At 41.9% G+C, this 12932-nt stretch overlaps 1 protein-coding gene across 3 annotated transcripts in view; it reads left to right on the top strand.

Annotated features, from left to right (window-relative positions):
* hecw2b (HECT, C2 and WW domain containing E3 ubiquitin protein ligase 2b) overlaps positions 1 to 12932 on the top strand; it is a 366692-nt gene that overhangs the window by 218145 nt on the left and 135615 nt on the right. For all 3 annotated transcript variants that reach the window (XM_080198794.1, XM_080198796.1, XM_080198795.1), the window contains 3 exons: positions 1477 to 2952; positions 3289 to 3384; positions 4993 to 5143. In XM_080198794.1, coding sequence (XP_080054920.1) covers positions 1477 to 2952; positions 3289 to 3384; positions 4993 to 5143 — 1723 coding nt within the window. The remainder of the gene's footprint in view (positions 1 to 1476; positions 2953 to 3288; positions 3385 to 4992; positions 5144 to 12932) is intronic.

Here is a 12932-nt window from a genome sequence, read left to right on the forward strand (position 1 = left end):
TATTATTGCCCTCTTTTTCGTACAGACACAAATTTGCCTAAATATCTGGTCTTCGGCCTCCCTTTCACTATTTGGAGGTCTGTAGTATATTCTCAGTGATGTGATTGCCCCTTTTTTATTTCTAAACTCAACCCATAAAGCCATTTGACCCATTCAGTATGTCATCCCTTCTCACAACGGGAATTAATTTTTAAACCATTAGTGCATTCTATCATGTTTGAAGGTGAATGACCTTGGATGTTGAGCTGCCAACTTTGTTCCTCCTTTAGCTGCGTTTTCCATTCCAGCAATTACATCAGGCTGCCATGTGTCTACCTGTGCCCTTAACTCATCTACCTTATTTGTAATACTCCTTGCATTGAATTATAAACAGTTTAACCCCATCAATTTCTCTTGCTGGACACTTATTAAACTTTCACTACTTCTTCAATGGCTTCTATGTCAGATTGCTCAGGAAAGTGGTAATGGCGAGAGAGGAAGAATTTGCCATAATCTTCCAATTTTCCCAGATATGTGGGAAAGTTGTCTGAGGATTGCAAAGTGGTAAATGTGACACCCTTGTTCAAGAAAAGGTGCAAGGACATTCCAAGTAACTACAGGCCAGTTAGTTTAACATTAATAGTGGGTAAGGCAAATGGAAAGCAAAAGGGCACTTGTAGAGATTTGAATTAACTTGGGATAGCTAGATAGTGTTTGACTAATGGGTCCTTTTTGATGAACTAACAGAGAAGGTTGATGAGGGAAGTACGGTGGATGTTATCTATATGGATTTTAAGGAAGCATTTGACAAAGGAGCACATTAAGACCAGTTAACAAAATTCAGGCTTGTGAAATAGGAGGGACAGTGTCAGCTTGGTTTAAGGGCAGAAAACAGCAAGTTGTAGTAAATGGTCGTTTTTCAAAATAGAGGACGATGGACAGTGGTGTCCTTCAATGGCCACTGCTCTTTTTGAGATATATAATACATATACATAATAAATGACTTGGTTGTTGGAATTAAAGTTTCACCATTTGCTGATGATACCAAACTTTCAAGTGTGGCTGATATCAATCAATCACAAAAAGACAAAAATAGGCAAGTGGAATGGACTTTGGATAAGGCAGAGGTATTAGGGTGACAGGATTGTTCCCCAGGGAGCCAGCATGGAGCCACTAGGCAGAGTGGCCTTCTATTGTGCTGTAATGGCTTTAGAAGAAGGTGTTGTCTAGAAGCTTGAGGGCTGTGCCTGAAATGTACTGTTTGGGGAAAAAAATGTACCACTTAGTTTGCCTATTCATGTATTATGTGTTAATAATTTGAATTGGAAGCACTATAGGCAAGATTTGTTGTATTTAGTCTTTTTTTTAGCTAACTGAGTGACCTTATAGTACATTTATAATATAACTAATATGTAGGCCCAAAATAGGGCATGACTACTTTGACAGTAAATTGTGTTTTATGTACTCTAAGCTAAACCTATACATTGTTTTTATTAGATGCTTCTCCTGAGACTTTGGGTGCTTATCTTGGAGCAAGTACTGAAAATGGAGATTTGGGCAGTCCGTCTGATGATGAAGATATGCCAGATCCACTAGTATCAGCAGTACATCCTGACCAGATGCAAATATTTGTGAATGGGCCTATACAGAAAGAAAGTGGGGCGGTGCCTATTCCAAGTGCAACCAGTGAAATTGGAAGCATTGACAGTAAATTTACAATACCTGGTGAACCTACAGTAACAAGGCCACCCCCAGCAAGATGTTCACCCTATCGTCAAGAATCACTGAATGATTATCTTGATACAGTTGATAGCAATGAAAGTACAAAGTCAAGTTTGGCAGAGGCTCACATCCATCAAGTTGGAGCATCTCCCAAACTGAGAAGCAGTTTCCCAACAGACACGAGATTAAATGCAATGCTCCATATAGACTCTGATGAAGAAGATCATGATCTTCATCAGGAATTGTCTTGTGGATTCCAGTTAGCAAGAGAAAATGGGGAAAATGGTATACAATTTATCTGTCCTTCTAGAAACATTGGTAATGAGCACATGGACCGTCAGCAAAACAGAAATGGAGGTCAGCTTCCATTTGATTCGTCTTCTGACTCTCAGATAAATCTGATAGAAACTGAAGCGATGTTATCCTCAGATAAAGCATATGAACAATCATCAGACTCTCACTTTAAGAACTTTCATCAACTGCTATGCGGCCTTTCTTCAGCAGCACAGGTTGGAGATGAAGAAGGAGAACAGGACAATCTTGAGTTACAGAGTAGTGATAATATTGTAACCGGTACCTGCCAAGAAGATGAACAAATTCCAGAAGTTTCTGGGCCTACAGTTGAACAAACTGTTGATGCTGGAAACAGTGCAGAGAGATTGCTCACACAGACAGAATCAGTGGATCAGACATCAGAACGATCCCAACTGTCTTCAGAAAATGAGCAAAGTGATACAACCCGCACAGAGAGCGTGAGTGAGGCCAGCACCAGGCCCGAGGGAGAGAGTGATGCTGAAGGTGCTGATAGCTCATGCAATGGAAGTGGCAACACAACAAGAGTATCTTCATCTGTAGAAAGCACAACACGATTTTCCTCTTTCGAAAGCGCCAGGTTCTCAGAAACTCCAGCATTCTCTTCACAGGATGAGGAAGATGGTGCCTGTCCAGCTGACATAGTGGCCGAAGTTCAAGCAAAAAGCCAAGATTCTGAAGGTACTCCAGATATTCCAGTGGGTGAAGAAACTGAAAATACTGAGGCACAGCAGCAGGAGACAGCACCTCTTGAAATGGATGCATTACCAGAAACAGAAGAAATTTGGCAGAGAAGGAGAAGTTTGCAGGCAGCAGCAGCAGCAGCAGCAGCAGCAACAACAACAACAGATCTATCACAGGAAGAAGAAGCCAGACCTTCTCAAGTGACTCCAGAGGAGAGAAGTGAAGCCACAGCAGAGGATGAAGGTGATAGTCCAGGTAAATTTAAAACAAAATTAAGGTAGAACAGTTGCATGTAAGAGTCAAACAATTTGAAGCCAGTTAGTCAAATAGCAAAGTAAATGACTTAAACAGCATGTCAGAAAAATCAGCTTGTTATTATTGTCTATGCTAGACAAAAATATTATTCTACCTATCATTAACCTGAATTTACATAAATGAAATGACAAAGTTTCTGTGTGGCACTTGCATTGAAAGTGATTCAGTGGCACAGCAGCTTAATATACATTAAAATATTGATAAGTTTCATAACCATTTTTGTGTACTACATCACATTGTGAAATATTTTTATGATTTTAAAACATTATTGGCCAGATTCTCCATCAAGCACCCACCAGCCTTTGAGATCCTTACCCTCAGTGCGGCAGGACGTTACCCGTTATCAGCGTATTGATGAACCACTACCACCAAGTGAGTCTATCAGATTTGCTCAGAATGGATACTTGCACAAGTTATTCCCATAAGGGTTCTCCCAAATGTCCATATTAATTTAGGAAGATTGATGGAAACTCTGGAGAAATGACAGAAAAAGTTTTCTGCAGAAGTTACAGTGGATGTTCTGGAACTACCTGTGGAAATTCTGCCCCTCCATTATGTCTAATACAGTTTTGACAAGCCATGTCCCCTTTGTGTAGAAATGTTTTCCATTCCTAGCTGGAGCAGTTCTGGAGTTATTTCAGCTGAGCTTAATCTTTGCAGCATAAGAGTGGAAAACTGCACAGCTTTTCCATTTCTGATTGTTATTTAGCAGTCACCCATGTTTGTGCATTGTTGAGGGCATGTTTGGGCTTTCCTATGATGGCCTCTACCAGTTGAATACCCTACTGACCGTCAGTGTCACTCAATACATGATGAAAGCAGTTTGGGATTTTCCAAGGTGCTATCTAAATGCAAGTTGTAGATTGTAGTTTGTTGAATGAGTACGTGAATGAAGTATAAGACAGTCTCCAAAACCATATCCCAGCATGAAATATCACCTTCAGAAAGGAAAGAATCATGGAAAATCTATGGGCAATATCTTTGGAATTATACCCTTGTTAAATTGCAATTTTCTGATTGTTTTTCCAAGTGATCATGGGGTCACAGAAGAGGAATTTTGTCTTTAAAAATGTTGCACACAAAGAAAGACATTTTTCCTCTCTTGATCAGTTTGCTGCTCATTCCAACTTTTGGAAGTTGCTAATCTTTCAGCTCTTAAATGGTTGCTATGTTCTAACATAAGGTAGTGGATTTGGGGACAAAATCTTACAACAAGTCATGAAGCTCAAAGTTGAATTCATTTTGCTTGTTAATATTTTCAAAGTTTTGGTTACTAAGTTGCTTTCCTTCCATCTTTTGAAGTCTTCTTTGATGAAGCACTTGCCTTGCATGTGCCTAAATAGGCTGCGGAAAGTCTGTGACTGGCCCTCAAATTTTCCTCCTATCCCAGTCAGGTGCTGTCAGATCTGCTGAGATGTTCCAGCATTTTCTGTTTTTGATTCAGATTCCAGCATTCACAGTAATTTGCTTTTATCTGGAATCTTTTTAGATTCATATCATTTTGAATTTTTAATTGGGGGTTGGGGGATGAACATTTTGGCATGAAAATAAGTCAGATGTTAATGCAAGCATCCATTTGTATTACAAACAGTATTAATGACAGTTCTGAGTTTATCATAGCCCTTCCTAATGACTGTTATAAATCTCCTTTCAGCATTTTGTAGGAAACCTATTATATTCTGCAATATTCTAAATACTTTATGAAATATTTCAGGAATGTGCAGTATTTATACTTCTAAAGATGGACTAGCTAAGATACAAATATTAAATCAGTACAGTAGCTGCAGTATTCATTTTGTTGTTAAGATGTTATCTTCTGTCCCTTTGTCATCATAAATTATGTTTGTTCAAGCATTCAAATTTGGCTGGCACAAGTTGAAATCTTCAAGTTGTTTTTGGGAATGTGTTTTATTTCTTATGTGGCAGAAGCTGACTGTCATGATTCTGCCTCTTGATTTGTTTGCTTTTTTAAAACCGTAGATTGGGAAGCTCGGATTGATAGCCATGGCCGGATCTTTTATGTAGACCATGTGAACAGGACAACCACTTGGCAAAGACCCACAACTCCTGCCTGTCAACAAATTGTTCAACGTTCTAATTCAATCCAACAGATGGAGCAACTTAATCGAAGGTAAATGACTGGCAATCTGAGCCTAATTTTAGCTTAGCTCTTGATTTTTTTTTTAGTCTCTTCAGATAACCAGATTTCTGCTGTCAGAATGATTAGCAAAGAATGAGGCAAAATAAGAGAGTCAAATCAACTTGGCTGACTATAACTGAATCTGGAAATAGCAAGCAGAAAGGTGAGATGGTGAACTGCAGCACCATCATATGTGTGAATGGACATAAAATGCTGATATTGATTGTAAATAGTGCATTGTCTCCAGGCAGCAAAGTGGTAAAACAGAAACTTGTTCAACAGTTCAAATCTCAATTAGGTGCAATGTTGTACATGATATTTAAAATCAGTCAGCAAGATCTGTTGTTTTAATTTGATATGATTTTAGTGCAGAAATTTTTGATCTCATTTGTATCTTAAAAACAGAGAATTACATGGAATGACTGTGCGGAAACAGATTATTCCACCCAACTCGACTATCCTCCACATGACTCTCCTCCCAGCCTACACTTTTCTGCAAACCTCTCTCACTTCAAACTTTTTACTTCTCTTTCAATGCACTTAACCTGTTCACCTCCAATAACCCAGTGTGGTATCATGTTATAACCACTCTCTGTATAAAGAAGTTTCCCCTAAATTGTTTATTGGATTTATTAGTGCCTATCTTTAATTAATGACACCTGATTTTAAAATCCCAGAATTTTCTCCTGCTAGAATGGCAGGACACTTTTGTGGGCAGGAACTCAACTTCCTAATGGGTTGACACTTCCATGGTTTTCTTCCAGAGCAATGGCATTCCCACTCTGAGACACCCCTACCAATTAAGGAGGGCACAAGGAATGTCTTGTCCATTTTGTTGAAGCATAAATTTCTAACTAGAGGGCTCACCAGATCTTGAATTTTTGAGGCTGCAGCAAACACAAGAATGGAGAGGAGACATGGGACGGATGCTCTCTAGGTCTGTTGGACTTACCTGGAAGTCTCACTGTGGAATAGAAGGGCTGCAATGAGTTGCACTCTCCACAGGCGGATGGAAGAGGCCAACGTCTCCAACCAAGCAAGTATGGAAGGAAGTGGCTGAGGAAATCAGCATAAATATGGTACCCCCCCAACTTGGGCACAATGCACCAAGAGGGGCAGGGCAGATGAGTAGCATAATACTTTCAGGTGCCAAGTCTCTTGCTCTGACTTTCCCAACATAAGAACATAAGAAATAGGAGCAGGAGTAGGCCGTCTAGCCCTTCGAGCCTGCCCCGCCATTCAGTAAGATCATGGCTGATCTGTCGTGGTTCAGTTCCACTTACCCACCTGCTCCCCATAACCCTTAATTCCATTATCGATCAGAAATCTATCTATCCATGACTTAAACATATTCAATGAGGTAGCCTCCACCACTTCAATGGGCAGAGAATTCCAGAGATTCACCACTCTCTGAGAGAAGAAGTTCCTCCTCAACTCTGTTCTAAACTGCAACCCTGTCCCCCCCCTTATTTTGAGGCTGTGCCCTCTAGTCCTGGTTCCCTTTCTAAGTGGAAAGAATCTCTCTACTTCTACCCTATCTAGCCCCATCATTATCTTGTAAGTGTCTATAAAATCCTCCCTCAGCCTTCTAAACTCCAACTCCAGCCTTCTAAACGAGTACAGCCCAATCTACTCGATCTCTCCTCATAAGCTAACCCCCCTCATCTCCAGTATCAGCCTGGTGAACCTTCTCTGCATTGCCTCCAAGGCCAATATAACCTTGCGTAAATAAGGGGACCAAAACTGCACACAGTACTCCAGTTGCAGCCTCACCAGTGCCTTGTACAGTTGCCTGCTTTTATATTCTAACCCCTTCGCTAAAAAGGCCAACATTCCATTTGCCTTCTTGATCACCTGCTGCACGTGCAGACTGAGTTTTTGCGATTCATGCACAAGGACCCCCAGGTCCCTCTGCACAGTAGTATGCTGCAACTTTTCACCGTTTAAATAATCATCCAACTATTATTTCTTCCAATGTGGCTAACCTCACATTTGCCAACGTTATACTCCATCTGCCAGGTCCTCGCCCACTCACTCAGCCTATCCAAATCTCTCTGCAGACTTACCGTGCCCACCACGCAATTCGGTTTCCCACTCATCTTCGTGTCATCAGCAAGAGCATCCTCCTGCACAACACTCCTCAGGTCAACATTTCTTTCAGCTTCACCCCTTTCTTGCTCTGCAGGCTCGTCATATTCCCATCCAAACAGTCAAGACTCACACTCACCTATTGTCTTCTCACACCAATGCCTCACAGTCAGCCTCTGCAAATTGTGTCATTCCCTCTTTTTCACACAAGTTGTTACGAGCACTTGTACCTCTCTGCTTTCTGTTCTTGCCAGAAAACAGAACATGCTTTTTGGAAGAGGCAGAAATGCACTGAGTGGCCAGCGATAGACACCTTGTTGGACACTAGTAATATGTGCCCTTCTGCTGCAATGGATAGAACTTCTTTCAGGTGGCTGCAAATACCAGCAACTATCTGCTGGAAGAGCATGAGTCTCCTGTGGCTTTGGTGCTCCGACATAACAAGAGAGCTAATCCCCTGTCGAAAGATTCTGCATTGGGGGTCGGGGGTCTCGCTTCCTTTCAGTTTTATCTTGGAGTACATCATATTTGCCCTATGGCAATGAGGAGAAAGCAGGTAGTGTTGGTGTTGCTCCTTTAGCTGCTGAAGCTTTTGGAAGTGGTGTGGCTTCTGCTTTTGCCCCTCAGCAGGGATGGACAGTAGAGCTGTGCAAGCTGTTCCCATGCTGTGGTGAGGGCTGGCAAAGGGAAGTCCTATTGAAAGTGAGTGAAGTACAGGCAGGTGAAGTACCTTCCAAGAAGTTAACAAGAAGTCAAGCAGTAAAAGCACTCTCTGAGAGAAGAAATATTTTGAACAGTGATCTCTTCGTGGTCTTGGCTGGAGCTCTTCAATGTAACTGATCAAAGTCTTTCCAGCCTGTCAGTTTTACCAAAGAAGCTTTTCCTGCTCTAGAAGAGCTTGGAATTAGCACAATAATGAGAAAAAAGATGAAATAATGGTGAAGAGGTTCATAATTGACTTACTGATCATCTCAGATGCTTTCCCACCAGACCCACAAAAAATACACACAACCTGCCCCAGAAGAGGGTAGGATGATGTTGGGATCATGACCTGACATTATTTTCTGGGACTTTCCCACCCTGCTCACCCAGAAGTTGCCTGTATATGACTGAGAAAATTGTACAAATCGGCTCTACATCTACCTGTTAAACCCCTCAGTGATTAAAAGGACCTTGAATAAGTCACCCCTGAACATTCAGTGCCCCAATCTGTTCAATTGTTCCCAATAATTACAACATCTTTTTTTCTGGTATAATGATTGTAATTTTTTTGTGCATCTTGTACCAGTGCTTTTATATCTTTTTTTTCATATGGAGGCTAGCACTGTGCACACTATTCTAATGCGTAGTTGAACCAAAGGTCAAAGAACAAAACAGCCCAGAAAACAGGCCCTTCAGCCCAAAGAGCCCACGCCGCCATTTTAACATTGAGTCCCCTCTCCACCCATGACCCTTGTCTATGCTTATGGCATTCCACATTGAGGGAAGACTAATTTAGGGACAATTTGTTACACCAATTAGCCTAATAGCGCATCTTTGGGGTGTTGGGGTCAAACATGAGCTTTTCAGATCTATAGATCTAACTTCTGGCTTCACCTGTTCCTTGGCCCTGTTATGAGTTTGTAACCACTGCATCACCAAGATGGCCTACATCCAAATTCTTGTTGGTCTCCATCTATAGCTCAGCATATTTGCTTTTCTTATCTCCAGGCTCAACTATCCAATCCTCTTCTTGTTGGTCTCACGTCTTTGAACCTCTGTCAAAGTTCCATTTTCCCTGTATTCACTGACCTATATTGGCCTCTGGTCCTCAAATTTTAAAATGATTTCATTCATTTTCATACTTCTCCATGACCTTGCTCCTTGCACCTGAGCCAACTACCTCTGTAATTTTGTCCATCCTGACAACCCTGCCATGTTTTTCAGTGGGATTACTTGCAACTGTCTCTGCAATTTTTCCTTTAACCTGTCTGGCGGCATGGTGGCACAGTGGTGAGTACTGCTGCCTCACAGTGCCAGGGACCCAGGTTCAATTCCAGGCTTGAACCACTGTCTGTGTGGAGTTTGCACATTCTCCTCGTGTCTGCATGTGTTTCCTCCGGGTGCTCTGGTTTCCTCCCACAATCTGAAAGACATGCTGATTAGGTGCATTGACCCAAACAGGTGCCGGAGTGTGGCAACAAGGGGAATTTTACAGTCATTGCAGTTTTAATGTAAGTCTTACTTGTGACTAATAAATAAATAAACTTTAGGAACATATCTAAATCTTTCTGTTCTCCTTTAAGATTCTCCTTAACACTTTCACTTCGATCAGTCTTTGGCCACCTGTCCTACTGCCTTCTCCTTTGATGTGGCACCAATCTTTGTTTCAATAGATTTGTGTAAAAAAAACTTAGGATGCTTTTACTATGTCCTAGGTGCTGCATTATTGCACATTGTTGACAGTCATGAAAAATTTGAAGAGGTGTGGCCACCCAGTGCATGTGGCCAATGGAAGAGTGGAACGTCTTGCACATTTAGAAATGCAGAAAATAGTTTGAAATATTTTTCAGCTCTTCCAGAGCCTGTAACAAATATGAGGGTCAGATAAAAGAACAAGGGAAGGCAATTGTAAGGTTGAGAAACAGACTACGTCTGTGTGCAAGCATCAATTTAATGGCTGGTGAAGTGGATGAAATATTGCCTAATGGTGTAAGGAGACTCTGAGAGTGTACACAACATGCAACTGCTCAGAGATACTATACACAATTAGATCTGAGATTGTTTGTCTTGCCCACCTTTTCCACATTTACTCCTTGCCCATACCAAGCATCTCACAATTTTCAGCTGCTTGTTTTGATGAAATGTCTACACCCTAAACGTCAACTCCTCTGTTTTTCCCATGTGCCGCTTGCCCTGTTGAATGTTCCTCATACTGTTTTTCTTCCAGTGTAATGTTTTGCTCTTTGTTTTCAGATCTCTTACTGCATCTTGTGTATAATCAGAGTTCAGGGCACAGATTCAAGTTGTAATTTACATCAAGCCTTGTACCATAAACAGGATCATATGCTGACAATAAAGATAGCCTTAGGATGGCATAGGGTAACCATCAGTGACCTCTTGAACTTTTGAAATTGTCAGTGCAGCAACATCGTGTATTCTGTTAAGTGAGAGAAGTGTTTATTAAAAGCACTCTGATTCAGCCGTCCGTATTGTTCTATTTAAATAAGCACAAAAGCTGATATTGCTGTGATGGCTGTGAATGAGTACAGCGTTGACCTTACACCATAGCAATTCTTCTCCCGTGTTGTAACTTAGATGCATATTCCACAGTCCTGTTACTGTCTCTGGGCTGATATCGAGAAAGCAAGACAAATATCCATGGTCATCTTGCAATTAAGTTTGGTTTTTTGTCCTTTTTAATTACACCAACCAAGAGACTGTATGCAGCTCAACTAAGTTTTATTCCATTTATTTTTAGATGTCCATGTAACAATTCTGTCAAGGCCAGTCTTGCATCCCCAAAAACCCTTGAATGATAGCACAAGAAAGAGCCACACACATGATTTAGAGCACACATGTCAATATCCAGGGATCTACAGAATACCAGTCCAGGTTGAACCAACTGGTTTTAACACTCCTGCCAACGACTCACTTCTATTGGGCAAACCTCTGCTCACTCAAAAAGGAAGTTTGTACTCCACAAAACTCACTGGCAAATTTATCAACCATCTCCTGTGCCCTTTGTGGCCATCATAGAAGTCCAATTGACTTTTCTCCTCCTCCTGCTCTTCTTTCTCCCTCTCCTTTTTACCCACTCTCCTTCTGCCTCTGTCTCTTTCTCACTAACCTTTCCTTCTCTTGTTCCCTCCTTACCCTCTTCTCTATCTCTTGCTGTCATCTCTTTCTTTCCACCCCTCCTCCACCATTTACTCTTTGTTGCGATGGTCACAAAGGCCCCAGGAATCATCATTAGATCTTCCCATGGGCTTCGTGGAGTATGAGCTGCCTTACTGAGCCAGTGGAAGCTCACCCTATGGGAAGTGGTCAGCAGGGGTATTTAAATCTGTTCCCCCATCTGGATCAATGTTGCACGTCCCGTGGTGGAGACTACCTGACTGTAAGCTGCAGCCGCTGCTTTTTCCTTTGATGCACAATAAAGGGTGTTGGTGATAGAAAACTGGCATTTAGTTGAATTATTACCCTCTCCTTCCTGTTGCCTATTCCTTAACCAGTCTCCATGGGAATACTATCATGTTGGAAAAAAAAACATTATCTTGAACGGAGGAGCATCTGACTGCAGGCCTGGGCCAGGGACCAACAAGATCAGAGAGGTTGAGACTCCTACAGTAGCAGTTGGAACAGGAAAGCTTGGGTCCACATTTGAAGCAATGGGAATTTGACTGAGATCCTTGCAACAACAATTAAAGCAGGTTGGATTAGTAGGGCCGCTGCAGCATTGTAAGTGCGAAGGAGCGAACCAGGGCCATTGCAGCAACAGTAACCATGTGACTTGGCTGAGGTCTAGCAATTGGGTAATGTAACGCAAATCAAAATTTTTTAACCTATAATCAATTTTTATAATGTATTCTTTGTGGCTAGGATCAACACGAGTGGTTAACATGGGGCACCCAATTATGAGATCAGCCAGCAGTAATTACTTTCTACAATTTTGAGGCAATTTACATACATTTTAGCAAGTAGGGTCATGTTAGATGCATTATTCTATCAAAAACATGCTGTGAAACTTCAATCTACATAGTCAGATATCAATCTACATAGTCAGTTTATCAAATAGGTTACAGCCACTGCAAGCTTTCTCCATGCCCTGCTGGGTGTGCTAATTATATTTTTTTGTGTGGTTTCAAGCCACCTTGGCACTGATCAGAAACAGGTCAGAGTCCAGAATAGTGAGTTTGATGGTTTTGCCTGAGGGCTTTATGAAAAGAGGTAAGTTTCATTGTGTGTAATACGAGGAAAGGTTGGAGAAACTGGGACTATTCTCCTTGGAAAGACGGAGATTGAGGGGGGACATGATAGAGGTATATAAGATACTGAAGGGAATAGATAGAGTTAATAGTGAGAGACTGCTCCCTAGACTGGGTACAAACACGAGAGGTCATGATTTAAGGGTGAGGGGGGAGAGGTATAATTTGGAAGTGAGAGGAAGGTTCTTTACACAGAGAGTTGTGGGGGTATGGAACGCGCTACCGAGTAGGGTGGTGGAGGCAGGAACGTTGGACTCGTTTAAGGTTCAGTTAGATAGACACATGAGTGAAATGAGGATGGAGGGTTATGGTAGGGGCTATTAAATAAGGTTAGAACCTCAGGAGACACTGGAAAAGCAGGCTTGTAAGATTAATGTTTTTGTCTTTTTATACCGCAGGTGGAGGTCCACCTCGTGTCAAACGAGGGGCATGCACACGGTGGGTCGTGCATGGGCTGCTCTTGGAAGTTCCGGGAGTGGCCTAGTACTTCGTGTCGGTGTGTGTGCTTGATCCTGGACCGGTAGACGGGTGCCGCAACAGCTTGGTGACTAGCACTGCTAGCTGTGCAGATACATGGATTTGGGCCTGTGTCTGTGGGAGTTTGCGCATTCTCCCTGTGGTTGCGTGGGTTTCCTCCGGGCGCTCCGGTTTCCTCCCACACCCCAAAGATGTGCTCTTAGGCTGATTGGTTTTACCAGATTGACACTATTCTCCCCTGAATCTGG

The sequence above is a fragment of the Carcharhinus amblyrhynchos genome, chromosome 11 (assembly GCF_965287045.1).
Source record: "Carcharhinus amblyrhynchos chromosome 11, sCarAmb.v2.hapA, whole genome shotgun sequence".
Lineage (NCBI taxonomy): Eukaryota > Metazoa > Chordata > Chondrichthyes > Carcharhiniformes > Carcharhinidae > Carcharhinus > Carcharhinus amblyrhynchos.